A 15,873-nucleotide genomic window follows, 5' to 3' on the forward strand; every position below is an offset into this window, starting at 1 on the left:
AGATGCTCCTCTGTCGGTCACGGATTATGGAAAGTGAAACCAATCTATAGGAGTGGTTGGATTTATTTATGCACTTAAATATTACATTCAAGCTTCTTCCTTCGATTCCAAATTGTTAATAAAAACAGAATGCAATGAAGTGGAAGTTTCAAATTTCAATATTTTATTCAGAATACAAAATGGATGACATATCAAATGTTTAAACTGAGAAAAATTTTAATTTTAAGGGAAAAATAAGTTGATTTTGCTTCGGTTTACCACTGTGTGGCATCGCCTCTTCTTTTTAAAACAGTCTGCAAACGTCTGGGGACTGAGGAGACAAGTTGCTCAAGTTTAGGAATAGGAATGTTGTCCCATTCTCATTGTCATGTTGGAAATGCAAGGTCTTCCCTGAAAGAGACGACGTCTGGATGGGAGCATATGTTGTTCTAGAACTTGGATATATCCTTCAGCATTGATGTGGCCTTTCCAGATTCAACACTCATGCAACCCCATACCTTTATAGATGCAGGCTTCTGAACTGAGCGCTGATTACAACTTGGGCACAGTGTATTGTGTTCACCGACAATGTTTTCTGGAAGTATTCCTGAGCCCATGTTGTGATTTCCATTACAGTAGTATTCCTGTATGTGACTCAGTGCCATCTAAGGTCCCGAAGATCACGGGCATTCAGTATGGTTTCCAGCCTTGACCCTTACACACAGAGATTGTTCCAGATTCTCTGAATCTTAGGATGATATTATGCACCGTAGATGATGATAATTTCAAACTCTTTGCAATTTTTCTATGAGAAACTCCTTTCTGATATTGCTCCACTATTTTTCGCCACAGCATTGGGGGAATTGGTGATCCTCTGCCCATCTTGACTTCTGAGAGACATTGCCACTCTTTCCGGCTTCTTATTGTCCCAACTTTTTTGGAGTGTGTAGTTCTTATGAGATCCAAAATGAGCCAATATTTAGCATGTCATTTCAAAATGTCTCACTTTCAAAATTTGATATATCTATATTCTATTATGAATAAAATATAAGTTTATGAAATTTGTAAATTATTCCATTCCACTAAAAAGACAACAGAGCCAGCAGTAAATGTCAGAAGGACTAGCCGAGCTGAGAGTGCTCTCGTTGGTAACATAAGCAACTGAGCTCTCGCTGATCGACTACAAAATCGACAAAACATATTTTAAAATAGGCACTGTCTTTATAAATAAACCACGTTTGTGTTGAAAACAACTACATTCTCACTTGAAATACTTTTAAAACCACATTTCATGACACGATAAGAGTGATATTTAGAAAATTATACAAATAAATGGTGGTTGAAATCATAGACATATAAACCTAGATGCCTCATTGGCCGCTTTGAGCCTTTCCTTAAAAATTGAGGCTGCCTAAAAAATACACTGAAGTAAAGGGGGAGCTGCATTTTTTTTCTGGATAAAAATAACAATAACGTTCACATTTATCAACTTATTTCAGAGGTTTGTGATCAACGAGCAGTTAAAAATAACTTCCAGTTATTTAGTTAGGTTTGGAAAATTATTAATTGAGAATACTCTCACTTATCACTTAAAATTTTAGAGCATTTCAATTCTTCCATGTTTTAACATCACACATAAACAAAATATCCTTTCATATTCATTCATGTGTTGTAACTAAAAGAGATGATGGATCCCTTCATGTGCTGCTTGTGTCTGTGGCTCTAGTCAACAAACTGTGGGTCTATTTATTGTTAGAGCTTTTTTTTTATTACCAAATTTTTAAGCTGTGACTTGTTGGACATAGAAAAAGTAGGCTTTATTTTTATATAAATATTTTTATTTGTGTATAAATTATTTGCAGATGAGGGGAAACTAAAGAGTGTTTAGCACCTGCAGGAAAACAGGCAATGATATATGAACATTTGTTGAAATTTTTGTAAGAATTCAATAGTTAATTTTGTTGTCAGTATAACATGAACGTTATATAAACTATGACAGTCATTGAAAATGCACAATACCAGACTTATTATATATTATATATATAAATTATATAAATTTCAACATCACAAATTGACGCATGAGTGAGTGGAATGAGTTCTTTAACACAAGATCCAAATTTTTGTTAGCTGGTGCTATGAATAAAGAATTTTATTCATCACTATATTTAGAAATACATGTAGATCTGTTTAGTCCTTTTTCACAACGAATGCCATAAAACAAGAAAGAAGAAATAACAATATGTAATGGGGTGAGTAATCAAACTTCATTACCCCAAATGTGGGTGCCTGTAAAATGCCTTCTTCATATAATCCCCAAAGTCTTCAAATACATGATGCACGGGCAGACTCAAAACAATACTACATGTATTTGCTTCGGGGAATATCTTGGCTGATCACTTTCCTCTTGATGCAGAAACTCTATTGTCGGTTCGACAGGGAAACCCAGTCCAGGGATAGAAGTTGATCCAGAAGCAAATGCCAAAACCTGTCTTAGAGTAAGAGGTGATGAAGCTCCCTCTGAGGAAAATAATAATAATAATAAAAACAAATCATTTAGGTTTTCATCATTTTTTTTTAGATATGGATATTTTTCTTACAACAACCCATAACTTCGCTTCAGTAGGCATTTATTCCTGTAACAAATTTTGTTTATGAATGCTCAAATTATGATTAACAAATGGCAATTCAGAGCTTCTAGTGGCAGCTGCAAAGAGTTACAGGTGTAGATGTAATTAGTTACTCTGTTGAAATGGGAGAAACCAAAAGGACCACCACGATTGCATTATGTTATCTAGTGTATAATTTGTATAATATAACCTATTATATAATGTTGCCTTTCACATGTAGGAGCCAGTCCCTCCAGAAACAGTATATTCTGTTCTCCAGTACTCGTCTGTTGGTGCCAACTGGAGACAGCCGTGGAATAAAAAGCTCAGCTAAATCTCTTGCCATAAGTGGCTTCTCCTCGAACATTAGCACTCCTCTAAAGAGATTGGGATGCTTTTCAACATGTTCCAGAAGCTGCAAACACTCCAGGCCTTCTTTGAATCTGAAAAAAAAAAAAAAGGATTTAAAATGAACAAGCCTTGGTCAAAGTTTTTCAGTTGAAGGGATCTTCAACATGTTGGACACACCTTCCTAGTAGAAACTATATTAAGGACGCATAAAAAGAAAATCAAGTCTTATTTTTGTTAAAGAATTCTTTCCATAACTATCATATTAAACAATATTATATCACACCTGTGTAGAAAATATTGATTTCTTGATTCTAATTTTTATGAGCTGATATGCATTGCGTTTATGCATTTAGCAGATGCTTTTATCCAAAGCGACTTAGAGTGAATTAAGGCTATACATTATTTCTTTATCAGTAAGTGTGTTCCCTGGGAATTGAACCCACAACCTTTTGTGCTGCTAACGCAATAATCTACCACTGAGCCAAAGGAAAACTTTTGCACTTTTATGTCCCAAGAACCAATCTTTTAGTCTTTGCTATGTTCAGATTATGAATAAACATTTATTATTATTTATTAATTATACAGTGCCTACCATCCAATAAATCACAATAATCTTTGGGGTTTGTAATTTTTGATATAAAACAAAGTCTCAGATTTTAAATTGTGTCAATTTTATTATGGAATTAAAACAAATATCATTTTGGCATTTTTTTTTGTGGCATGGCAGATCAATGTAATGCATAAGCTGCTCCATCAATGTCTAAACGCTTTTCTGTAAGACACACATATGAATACATGTTAAAAAGATTCAGTACAGCTTACCATTTATCATTTATCATTACTAGCTCAATCAGTGTTTTAACTGTGGAAAGATGTCTAAATGCCTCGTTAATTTTTTTTATGAAACAGCTGTCAAACAATGTCACATAATGGTAAATTTAACTCAGAAAAGACATTCAGTGGGTTAAATATATGTTATAGTTTGCCACTTGAACATTTTGAATGCATTCGCGCATAGAAAGCAAGAGTTTGAAGCGAAATTGACGCACGTCCGAGGTTAAATCCACTTCTTGTGGGAGGGGCAAGTGCTAGGCGGTTGTCTGTTTGCAAGATGGCTGATGTTAATCGAGCATTCGAGGATTTTACACATTTTCTATTGAAATAAGAACTTGTGTCATATATCTCCAGGTGACTGCTCACTGACAACATCAGTTGTTCCTCCATGTTGAATGAGTGACTGAGTGCGGTCCTTACACGACGCAAATTGACACCAAAGGTAAAAAAAATTTAAACTCAAATGTGTAAATGCACAAAAAGCACCATTCGCGCGTATAGCGCCAGAAGCACAATTTGCCACGCGTGTAAACGCGTCTTTACATTGACTTAACATTTAAATCATTCGCGCCAGACGCTCTATTCACGTTTGGTGTGAACGAATTGTTATTTATCTTATTTACACAAAGGCATGTAATTTCTGTTTCTACGTTTTGGTCTCCACCCCCCCATGTGCACGCGTGCACACCCAAACATGCATCAACATTTTTTTTTCTATTATAGGGAACATGACACTGGATTTAAGAGACATGTAATGAATGTTTAGAGACCTGTTTCCAAGGAGTATTCTGACATCCTACGAGAAATTATGGAATCTATAATAACAAATTAATAAAGAACTATTAAACTCCTGCTGAGGTCAAGGGAAAATTGTAAAAGTCACGTCATAAATACTTGGAATGAATCAATGATTGAGTTGTTGTTATTATTATTACATGTAATGCCCCCCCCCCCCCCCCCCCCCAAAAAACATACCTTTTATTGATCAATTCAAAGGGACGGAGCATATTCTGCATCCTGCTGTTGCCGTAAAGCTCTCCATTCCTGAAAAAATTACAATGGTAAATTACAAAAACATTCACATTAATATAAAAAGTTAATATTTTCACATTTCAACAAATACATGACACAGTACATGAATATAGAATGACAACAACCTGTAAGGCATCACTTTCATCAGGCTCATGGATCACCATCTGGTCCTCCTTAAAAGACAAAGTTGCATGCTCAACAGAATGTTTCACTATATTGAACCTTTTTAAACCACTACACTACTATTTCAATCTACCTTAACACTAGTCAGAGTAGATCAATGCATTACATAACCATTCCATTCTTAAACAGTAAAGTTAAACTTATTGTTCCAATGTGAATAACATTTTCATAATACAATTATTCTCACATATTTAGAATTACAGTATTTCAGTATTCACGCAGACCCATGCATTACATTGCTTTTCTCTTAAGTCCTCCATATAACAATGACAGAAAGAAGTACAACGAAGTAGTTATATATGGCTGTAATTTACGAGAGTTCAATGCCAAATAAGAGCCCATTAAAAAAAAACCTGTATAATAATGTTCTCTGGTTCTTAATCACTGTTGTTGATGTCAACCTTAACAGTAACATTGTTTGTAAAATAAATAACCCTTTATTAGCTGTTTGATAACATAGTCAATCCAACATTAAGTGTGAAATCAGAAAATACTGTCTTACTACATTACTCAATCCTCTACATTGTGAGTAAATAACATGTATAGAAAACGTGTAAAGAAACGGAGCAAGATTCATACCAGGCTGAATCGACATACTATATGTAAACCATATTCTTTGCTGTATTTTCCTGCCAGAATAATGGAGTTCATTTAGAATTATTAAGCTTTTAAAATACAAACCGGAGATCTTAAGATGTATCTGGTAGTGGGCGGAGCTAATGCACAAACAATAATCTCACTGGCTGGCGCTAATATATTACCATCCCTGTTTTGATATAAGCAAATCAGTTTGAGGGAACGCTGACAACGTGATTAATATTCATGAACCCAGCAACTCATCAATCTTAGTGCATTGTGTGTTGTTAGTACAGTAGTAGAACTAGTAGTAGCATTATCTGTTAATAACGATTAGTATTATCTTTTTTAATGAATGAAGGGCCAACAAAATCTTAAGCATTACCACCATTCCTAAGTTCAGTTAAAAAATGACAAATAAGCATTCATACATGGTTACTGTTTATTTATATATATATATATATATATATATATATATATATATATATATATATATATATATATATATATATATATATATATATATGTGTGTGTGTGTGTGTGTAAAATAGTATGTTTGTCTGGTAAAAAATGGTAAAAACTTTAGAAACTTTTAATATAAATTTCAACTATTCCAATTTATGTACCCTTTTCTCCATTGTATTGTCACAGGTAGGACACATTTGGTAACACACACAGTACAAATAGCTTGTGAAAAAACACATTGTCTATATAACACTTTGAAGTAAGCAGAATATCGCTGTGGAGAGATTGCTAAAATCTTATGTTTTTATCTTTGTTTGAGTAAAAGTTACAGCTAACTTTACCCACTAGCTCATTTGGGTGCATGTAGGAATAACATCACAACAGCAGCAAAACACTAAACAACAGAATGACAATCGCTTGCTGAAAAGAGTTATTGATTAACGTTAACATTATTGCCTTGCCATGACATTAACAGTACACAGGATATTATCTGTCACTAGCAGGCGGACTAATGGTAATTGTGCCCACGGCACGACAAAGCTGCACGCTTGCAACTTATATATTAAAAATAGCCTCGTCTCACAGTCAAATATCACGTGTAATATGATCTTTTTACAATATTAAAACAAGCAAAGTAATTTTGAAGTGTTTTGGTTTTAACTTACAAGTTGTTTCATGCTTGATACCACGTAACTTGAGAGGGTAGCCATCTTGGATATATTTTACTGGTAACGTCAGTTAGGGCCGCACGTCATGACGTCATATCATGTGACAGCAGACATAAAAATAGTGAATGAACCAGCAGTGTTCACTCAGAAATGCTGAGGCACACAAACATAAAAATACATATTTGTTCATAGACATTAATAGTTTAAAGGTGGATTAACTCAGCAAGACATTTTAACTGTAGTGACCTCGGTCTTTATAAGCTAGTAGTACTATTCGGGCTTATAGTGTATGCATTGTCAAAGTTTGTAATCGATGCATCGTAAAAACAAGTGAACCGTTACACCCCTACTGTTTGACAATAAATTCTGTACTTCTTCACAAACTTAATCATACCAACCACAGCTACGGCCTGCTTCACCTCCCCAAACTCATCTGCTCGTAGAATGGCTTTCTTTTTGACTTCTACAAAAGAAGAGTCTGGCTGAGTGTGTCCAATGTGAAGCAATTTGTCTGTCCTCACTGAAAGGGATATAATAACAGCCCAAATCGATGTGAATAACCTTTAGTCCTGCTTACATAACCCAGAGGTTAAAAAACAACTTCTGTGAGGCATGGCCAGACATATGGACCTTAAATTAAATAAAGAGGTTTGTAAACAGGTATGTTCATCTTTGTTAGTGTAACGAAGTCCACTGATGGCAAATAGATGTGAACCCAAATGCAGTTTGCCAACATTAACAAAATACAAACTTAAAAATGACTAGACTATGGCTATGTGCACGAAGCAGGTACATTCGGTTATGGGTTCACCTTTTAGTGCTTACTCTACCCATGTCGTTGCAGCTTCCTGTTGGTCCCATGGTGAATTCCATCTGCACACCTCCGTCGCTCCTTCCTCCATCACCTTCTCTGGTTGTCCATCCTCCTCCTCAGCCTCCTCCTTCTGCTGCAGATCATCAGTTTGTGTCATATGTAAGCCACAAAATGCGTATCATATGCACATCAAACTCGTGTTTATCATATGCATGGCTAATACTTGTTTCTACCTATCAGTAACCATTGTTAGCGCGATTTATCGTAATGCTCTTTTTCTCCCCTTGGTTGGTCATAACAAAAGTGGCAGACAAGTTACATGTTTGTTCAGATGACGTTTCACACACCGTTGCAGTGACTGATTGCCATGAATTCTACTCAGAACAAAATATTAATTTGCACTGATGAGAGTGCCCATGCTCAATCCACGAAAAAATACATTATTCCGCAAATAACTGCAAATCCTGGTTTCAAACAGAGATTACGACAAAGAGGTTTAAAGGGATACTCCATCCCAAAATGAAAATTTTGTCATTAATCACTTACCCCCATGCCGTTTCAAACCCGTAAAAGCTTTGTTCCTCTTCAGAACACAATTTAAGATCTTTTGGATGAAAACCAGGAGGCTTGTGACTGTTCCATAGACTGACAAGTAAACAACACTGTGAAGGTCCAGAAAAGTATGAAAGACATCATCAAAATACTCCATCTGCCATCAGTGGTTCAACCATCGACCTGTATCAGCCAGGCCACTAGGATGTGCTGCTTCTTTCAAACTAAAGCTTAATACACGTAGAAACAGCACATCCTTGTGGTGCGGCTGATACAGAAGAGCATACCTGGGGGGCCAGGTTTCTTATTTTATTGAAGCTTCCCCGGGCACCGCTGTTGATTAACGGACCCCCACCTGCTGTTAGCATTCCATTGACTCCCATTCATTTTGGCGTCACTTTGACAGCGAATAAATTTACATCTGAGGCATTTGAAGACTCCAATTGTCCATGAATTATTTCTAAATAACACGAAAATGTAAAAAAGGTCCCTTTTTGGTAGGCTATTGTCACAAAGTTCTTGTTTGGCAAAATTAATATAAGCTATTCTGCGTCTTAAGACAAGTTAAGTTAGAACAAGTTCAATAAAACATCTTAATTGTATTTCTACGGGCAGAGGAGAATAGCCAAACCAAAAATAAACAAAGAAAACCCAATGTAACATTCATAAAGCTGTACACAATTGAATGCGCACGTGAGTGGGGCTCTAGTGCCATCTAGTGGTCACTGTTTTTTGTTTTTTTTTGGCTCAGCTGCATGTGGATCGCGAGCTATGTGTGTGTGGATTGGGCAAGGCTTAAAGGGCGGAATGAAAGTCTCAAAATTCAAATGAATCAAATAGAATCAACTCAGAAGAGAAGTGAATGAATGCATTCACGTCGCCTGATCCACAAATGCACATTTAATACAAACTATAACATTTGTATTCACAAATATGTCACTATTTGAACAAAATGCTGCACATTAATGTAATTCTTAACTCTGCAGACACCGGTTGAAAAGCATTTGTTTCAGTGTATTGAAGCACATTCGCTAATTTGTCAAATCGTGTACACATTGATGAATTGCACTGGGCCTTGTTCGTTAGTAGTTGTGTGTGTGGGGGGACGTGAAATGCTGAAAACTGCAAAATGAAGTCTCAAAATCCAAATTGACTGAACAAGATGGACACGAACTAGACATCAATTAATGCACGCGTGTCACCCGATCCACATATGTATGGATTCCTTTTTGCATGAGCAATTTATGATATATATTAATGCAGAACAGAATATTTTTATTTGCAAACATGTCTGTATATGTACAAATCGCTACACAATCATTTAATCCCGAACCAAATTGAAAGGCATTTGTTTGTGGTTCGTAAGATACATGTATAAAACTGATGTAGTGCATTGATATTTTTGCGTGCATCTATTAATCATTTTGAGTCTAATTTCATCCCATACTTCTGTGTTGTGTGCAACAATTATAATGATAGTTTTTGTTTTAACGTGCTTAAACACACGAAAGATCAAAGTTAGTGATAATGTCGCTTTCTATATTTATTCACTATATACACTTTCAATTTATTCACTGTTTGAATAACCGTGGAAACGAGATGTTATGTAGCCTAATTAGAGATTTCTAATATTTTTATTAAATAGTAATTACTTAACGTAACATACATATTCAGTCCCATTAAACATTGCATTAGCCTACATGACACCCATGTCTGGTAGTTGCCTAAAAAGACTGGTTTATGATGTTTAATAAATTTGGCTGCTTTTATCCTAACCCTGGTTCCATTGGTTCACCCTCCGCCTATGCTTTAGGCACTTACTGCTCTGCTCTGTCCATGCAATAAAGAAGCAGCTTTTGGCCGCTCAGGTAACGCCGCCGAGAGATGCCGAGAGCCATTGAAAAACTACAGAAAAGTAAAACTACTTCACTTTAGCATTACTGGCTTCAAATCTTAAGTAGAGATCACACATCAGCTGCGTCAGTGAGACGAAAGGAGTGTGAGCGCAATCCTGTGACGGTCACAGGAGGTAAAGAGTGGAACGTGTGAAGGATAGATGCGAGGTACGAACACGGTTCAAGGTCTCCATTAATTTGTGCTTGTAGTAATTTAGTGTGTATATATTTTGAGAGCACTGCATTGCCGACGGCCCCAGTTTATTATTGTTTCACTTTCACAGCACGTATATAATTTCATAAATTGTCTGATGTAGCTTGATGTTAACGTTAGCTCTAATGCTACTAATAGCAGGTGTATTTCTTCTTCATAATGCATTTCTGTCACAATAATTCACGTAAGGTCGTAAGAAAATGTTTTGTTGTATTTTTATAGTAAGACTTTTGATAAATAAGGAGTAAATGCATACTGAGCCACCAAGCTGCTATCTCACTTCAGTCTTTGTAAAGCCTAAAATACCACAACAAAAGCTGATAAAAGTGGAATAAAAACAAAAGAATAATGATAAAAGAATAATGCGGATAATGTGTCATACCTGGCGGAGGTGTGAAAGACTCGTTTGGTGAGAACAATAGAAAAATGAATTGGGGAGTTTTGCAAAGCCAAAACACACACTAAATACACAGGAGAGTTTACATGTGAGATCTTACAGAGATGACAAGGGCCATAAATCAATCTGATTAGCCTTCTCTAAAAACACACATGACGTGGCCTTAGAAAATATTTCATAAAATTCACAGTTTTACAGATTCGATTATGAAATTTGTTATGAAGTTTTGTAAGACTTGTGGCTTTAGCCACACTGTATCTCTAAACTCATATCGTACATATTTTTTTTATACATTTAAAAATGTTTTTAATATTTGTATTTTTGTTTTTATGTTTGAGCTTATATATCTCTATTATCATAACAGTCTGAGTGATTCTGATCCCTGAACAGTAAACTTTAAAGTGTCAGCTTTGTGAACATATGTTGATTATGTATCTAGTCAGAAAGAATCATGAGCAGAAACCTTTTTATTTTGGGTATGTCATTTCTGTCTCCATGCCAAAAAATGGGGGTTACTAGTAAGGTGTTAAAAGTGAGAAGCACAAAAGTTAAACACTAATCGACTTAGTAAATGATAAACTTACAGTAGGGTCTTTATATATGCTTCATTTCACCCGATCAACATCACTTACTATCAGAAGATAAACAACTGCACTTCATCTCAACTACACATATTTCCTCCTCATAATTCAAGCAGCCACAATGGTAAGCTTCATTCAAATGCAAAGAGTAAACTTACTTTTCTACTCTTAAACACTCTGGTTCTTCAGATCATCTTCTGGATATACTCAACTCAAGTTTTGTGCTGAAATGGGTTATGATTATTTTCACTTTAGGCGTCTGTGGTACTGTTGAGGCATCTCTTCATCTTCCTCTGTCTGCTTCATCTGCACTTTCAAAGCATTCAGGGTTTACCGAACACTCTCTGCCTTGATAAAATGACAATGTATTTTTATGACCAGTAGGTACATTTGTGCTTAAAGTTGTTGAATGTATAAATATATTCAGTTTTGAATAAGTAGAGTGCATGTAAACTTGTCCAAATGCACACAAAACAAAGAAAATGTAATGTTTCCTGAGAATTGTGAAAACCTATGCTATTTTATGTCTTCCAGTGTCCAGCCAAAGCAAGGGAAACAAAATTTTCAGTATGCACTTGCAATTGCTGTCCAGGAGGATCAGTGTACAAATGAACAATCTGATATCCAGACAGAATTCAGCTTGGAAGATGCTGCAAATGTGAGAAATCTTCTCAATGGGAAAAAGAAATGTGAACTCTGCACATCATCAAAAAATGTTATTGCCTCACGACCAGTTCCAATAAGTAAAAACAAAGATGAACACTCTGAGCATGTTCTGCTCTATCCTGTAAATAACTCTCTCATGGACAAACTTCTAACAGAGAAACCCAAGTCGGACTGTGTAGTGTTCTTTTCGTACAACTCACCTTGTGTGAAAACATGCCTTCAGGGTAAGGACAATATTAAGGAAGGCCTTAGTAATTGGATAGATAAAAGAAAAGACAAAACAAATGCTTTTGTCTTCCAAGATGTTTGGCAGAATGACAAGCGCAGTGTTCTCGAGGAAGAATTTAAAAACATTAATGCAATAGTGCCTCTCTATCGGTGTGCGATAACCGCCAATGTGATGAAGTGTCAGAAATGTGTGGATAATAATGATGTTGTGGATTCCTTCTGTCTGCCTAATGAAAATCCAGTCCTTTTCCTCTTCCAGGAAATGGCTACATCAGCGTTTGTACTATGGAGTGCTGTTAGTGAACTCTTGCCCATCACACTCAGTGGGCTATGAAATCATAATTATCACACAACACAAGAGAATACGATCATGTATTCATCCTGGTACTCCCATAATGTGTACTGTATAATAATGTTACGTAGGCATTCTTTAAAAAAATAAAAATATTCTGCTCATGTATATGTAACACGTGTGTCACTCTCAGACGGAGGTAAGCTGGACTAGTATCTAGGTTTAGAGGAGCAGTAATGAAAATCGCACAGACCAACAAATGTGTTTGACTGCCGGCTTATATTGACAAAAAGTGAGCAATTGTAAAATGTAATTTAAGCGTCAGGTTTTCTGAGGAGAGGTGAGCAAATCACGGTATTTCTAATATTTACATAAATATGAAACACATTTTACATAGTTTTGTTCATGCAACAATATGTGGGTTTGTTTCTGCCTCGTTTTCATGGAGTAGTACAGCGCTGTTTGTCTCATGCTGGTTTAAACTACGTATCAGAACACTGGGATTTAACAATAATATTTTGGATGGTGCAAAGAGAATGCATTTTGTTTATAGTATTTTATAATATGCAATATTTTTCTATATTGTGGATTTAAAAATGTATAGCACACAAACTTCAGTGCATGTAAATAAATGACAGCCTTTTGACCTTCACTGAAACTGAAATTAAATTTCTCAATCACTAGAGGGCACCACTGTATAATTTGGGTATGTAACGTAGTTTTTCTGGGTATAAGATACACACATAAAGACAGTTACCATCACTAGGAAAAAAATTTTTTTAAGTTACAGTTTGTTTCAAAGGGTCTGCCTAGATCCTAATGTGCACTCTATCCATCCTAAATTCTATGTGATATTAGTAATTTTCAATGCTATTTAGGGCTTTTGGGTTGATAGTATGCACATGAGACGCAAGGTCGTATTCAAACAATTCAGATTCATTCAGTGACTCCAAACTTTTTAAACGGTTCACCAAACAGATTCATGATGTGGGGATCGATGCTGCATCTATTTGTGTAGTACAAAAAAAGGCCTGTTTATAGTATACATTCAAACCGATACAGGCAAATTTTGTTCTGATTTAACCAAATTGCTAAAATCGAGGTCCACCTCTAAATGCGCCACTGAACGCCATAGTGTTCTGCATTTAGGACTTTCATTTGTGGTTTCAGACGATCAGATGATTCGTTCAAAAACACCATACCTGACATCTGCATGCTCTATACGACCGACATAAAACCATATCTAGATACACATCACGAACATTCACTTTCCTTGTCGGTTATTGATAGGCTCATAACGAATTAAACATGTCCGAGGCAGTCCAATGAATCACGAGTTGCTGATTCACTTAATCTTTCAGACCGGTTGCAATTTGTGAATCTGATTTAAAAAAAAATCGATTCGTTCACAAATCGAGTATTGCTCACTGGGGCGCATGTGGAGATCCATCCAAAATGGAAACAAGGAGTTTGGGGTTCATTGGAATCCGATTTATTGCTAAATATTTTTCACACTTATTATATGTACTACTATATTGAGGCTAGATTTTGAGGTGACTGAAAAATGTTGCCTAATGTTTACTTTAGCCTCCACAAATGGGATTGAAAACGCCTTGTGAGAAATTAGATTTAATCAATGCCTATCAGTTATAGATTTATTTCCTTTTACTGACATACAGTACAGACCAAAAGTTTGGACACACCTTCTCATTCAAACAGTTTTTTTTATTCTCATGACTATGAAAATTGTAGAGTCACACTGAAGGCATCAAAACTATTAATTAACACATGTGGAATTATATACATAACAAAAAAGTGTGAAACAACTGAAATATGTCATATTGTAGGTTCTCCAAAGTAGCCACCTTTTGCTTTGATTACTGCTTTGCACACTCTTGGCTTTCTCTTGATGAGCTTCAAGAGGTAGTCTCCTGAAATGGTCTTACAACAGTCTTGAAGGAGTTCCCCGAGAGATGCTTAGCACTTGTTGGCCCTTTTGCCTTCTGTCTGCGGTCCAGCTCACCCCTAAACCATCTCGATTGGGTTCAGGTCCGGTGACTGTGGAGGCCAGGTCATCTGGAGCAGCACCCCATCACTCTCCTTCTTGCTCAAATAGCCCTTGATGCCTTCAGTGTGACTCTACAACTTTAATAGACATGAAAACTCTTTGAATGAGAAGGTGTGTCCAAACTTTTGGTCTGTACTGTACATTCAGCACAGAAATAAATTGAGTTTTATTTTTTCTTTGTATTAACGCCAATATGGGACTTTTTACTTTAAAGCAGTAATAACTCGGATCAACAAAGCCAGGCACACAATGGAAGGGATTATTAAAGGTTCCCCTTTCAAATTAAATTTTGATATGTTTTAGCTTACCTCAAGGACATCCAAGATGTAGGTGTCTTTGTTTCCTCAGTAGTTTCCATTTTGATATTTTTAGGTCAAACCATCCTTGTCTGTGACTCATATAATGGAGGTCTATGGTCACCACCTCAAAGAGCATGCACAGAGGAGTCCAAATTAAACAATACCCCATCGAAAGTACACATTGATGACCTAAGTCACGAAACAAGCAGTTTGTGTAAGAAAACAAACAGTATTTATATCTTTATAACCTCTTGTACACAACCACATCCAACTGATCTGAGGGCGTGCATGCTTCCTGATGTCGTGACTCGTCTACAAAAAAGCTTGAGTATTATGATCATAAAATTGCAAAAGGCTGTAATTTAACAAAATTAACGTAGTCTAATGTGGAGTATGTTTAAAAATAAAGCACTTTTGTTTACATTCATGCTGCATGTGATTGTTTTTTAGAGGATCTCTACAGAGAGAGTATCACATTTACACAATTTCCTTGTCTGTATATGATTGTAGAACTCTTTGACCGAGTTACTTCTTTCTAATTAATGGGTTAGTCAGATATGTCATGGATTATTTTATATCATGTCTTTGGTCTGTTTTCTCATATTTTGTCTTTTGAAAGATGTCTCAGAAAGGTAGAAGATCCCAAGCTCAAAAAGTTTGTTGGAGAAAGTTAGACCTGAGAGTACAGACGAGCGTCAGTAAAGATGTTGATCAGTTTTCTAGTGGACAGCAGTACGAAAGGTGGTGACAACATATATAGAGTTATATCTGTGCAGGCGTCTCACTGCCAGAGTGATGCAAGGTATGAGGTTTTCTCACGAAATCCCCAGTGCACGTGTGTAGCTCTGACATTCCTTGCGTACCACAGTGAGGGAACTTTGTTCAAACAGCCTGATCTTGACAGAGTGCTAGAGGAAGGGTGTGCTTTGTATATGGGCATTAAAATGCAGCTTATTGCTGAAGGAAGATTCCGACAGGATCTTCTAAGCATGACTGAAGTACCTGTGAGCATCACAACTTCTAACCAAAACTACAGTGTCCAAAAGTCAGAAGTGGTGATGGGATATCTGAGAGACAGAGGAACTACTGAAATGGACACGTGGTGGATTCCTCTTGATGAAAGTCTTCAGTGTCTCTCAACAGATGTCAGCCATGCACTTATTGTTTCTCCAG

At 36.2% G+C, this 15,873-nt stretch overlaps 2 protein-coding genes and 1 long non-coding RNA gene across 5 annotated transcripts in view; 2 read left to right on the top strand and 1 right to left on the bottom strand.

The window, feature by feature from the left end:
* The window catches only part of LOC127955916 (gastrula zinc finger protein XlCGF57.1-like), a 703,806-nt gene that overhangs the window by 315,592 nt on the left and 372,341 nt on the right, over positions 1-15,873 (top strand). The window lies entirely within an intron of this gene.
* Positions 1,837-6,848, bottom strand: LOC127956102 (uncharacterized). 2 transcript variants are annotated; one of them, XR_008153463.1, is made up of 4 exons: positions 6,692-6,848; positions 4,928-4,975; positions 4,746-4,814; positions 1,837-3,028 (listed from the first exon to the last, which is right to left on the bottom strand). It is a non-coding gene; the product is annotated as an uncharacterized LOC127956102 (long non-coding RNA). The 2 variants fall into 2 exon arrangements; XR_008153464.1 differs by lacking the exon at positions 1,837-3,028 and adding an exon at positions 4,487-4,585.
* On the top strand, positions 11,204-12,872 carry LOC127956051 (uncharacterized). Of its 2 annotated transcripts, XM_052553810.1 has the most exons (4): positions 11,204-11,271; positions 11,403-11,527; positions 11,682-12,037; positions 12,301-12,450. In XM_052553810.1, exons 1-4 carry the CDS (start codon positions 11,269-11,271, stop codon positions 12,339-12,341), a joined length of 525 nt encoding a protein of 174 aa, XP_052409770.1. In that variant the 5' UTR covers positions 11,204-11,268; the 3' UTR covers positions 12,342-12,450. The 2 variants fall into 2 exon arrangements, with proteins under 2 accessions (XP_052409770.1, XP_052409769.1); XM_052553809.1 differs by having other exon boundaries at positions 11,682-12,872.

This window comes from Carassius gibelio, chromosome B4, assembly GCF_023724105.1.
Source record: "Carassius gibelio isolate Cgi1373 ecotype wild population from Czech Republic chromosome B4, carGib1.2-hapl.c, whole genome shotgun sequence".
Taxonomy (NCBI): domain Eukaryota; kingdom Metazoa; phylum Chordata; class Actinopteri; order Cypriniformes; family Cyprinidae; genus Carassius; species Carassius gibelio.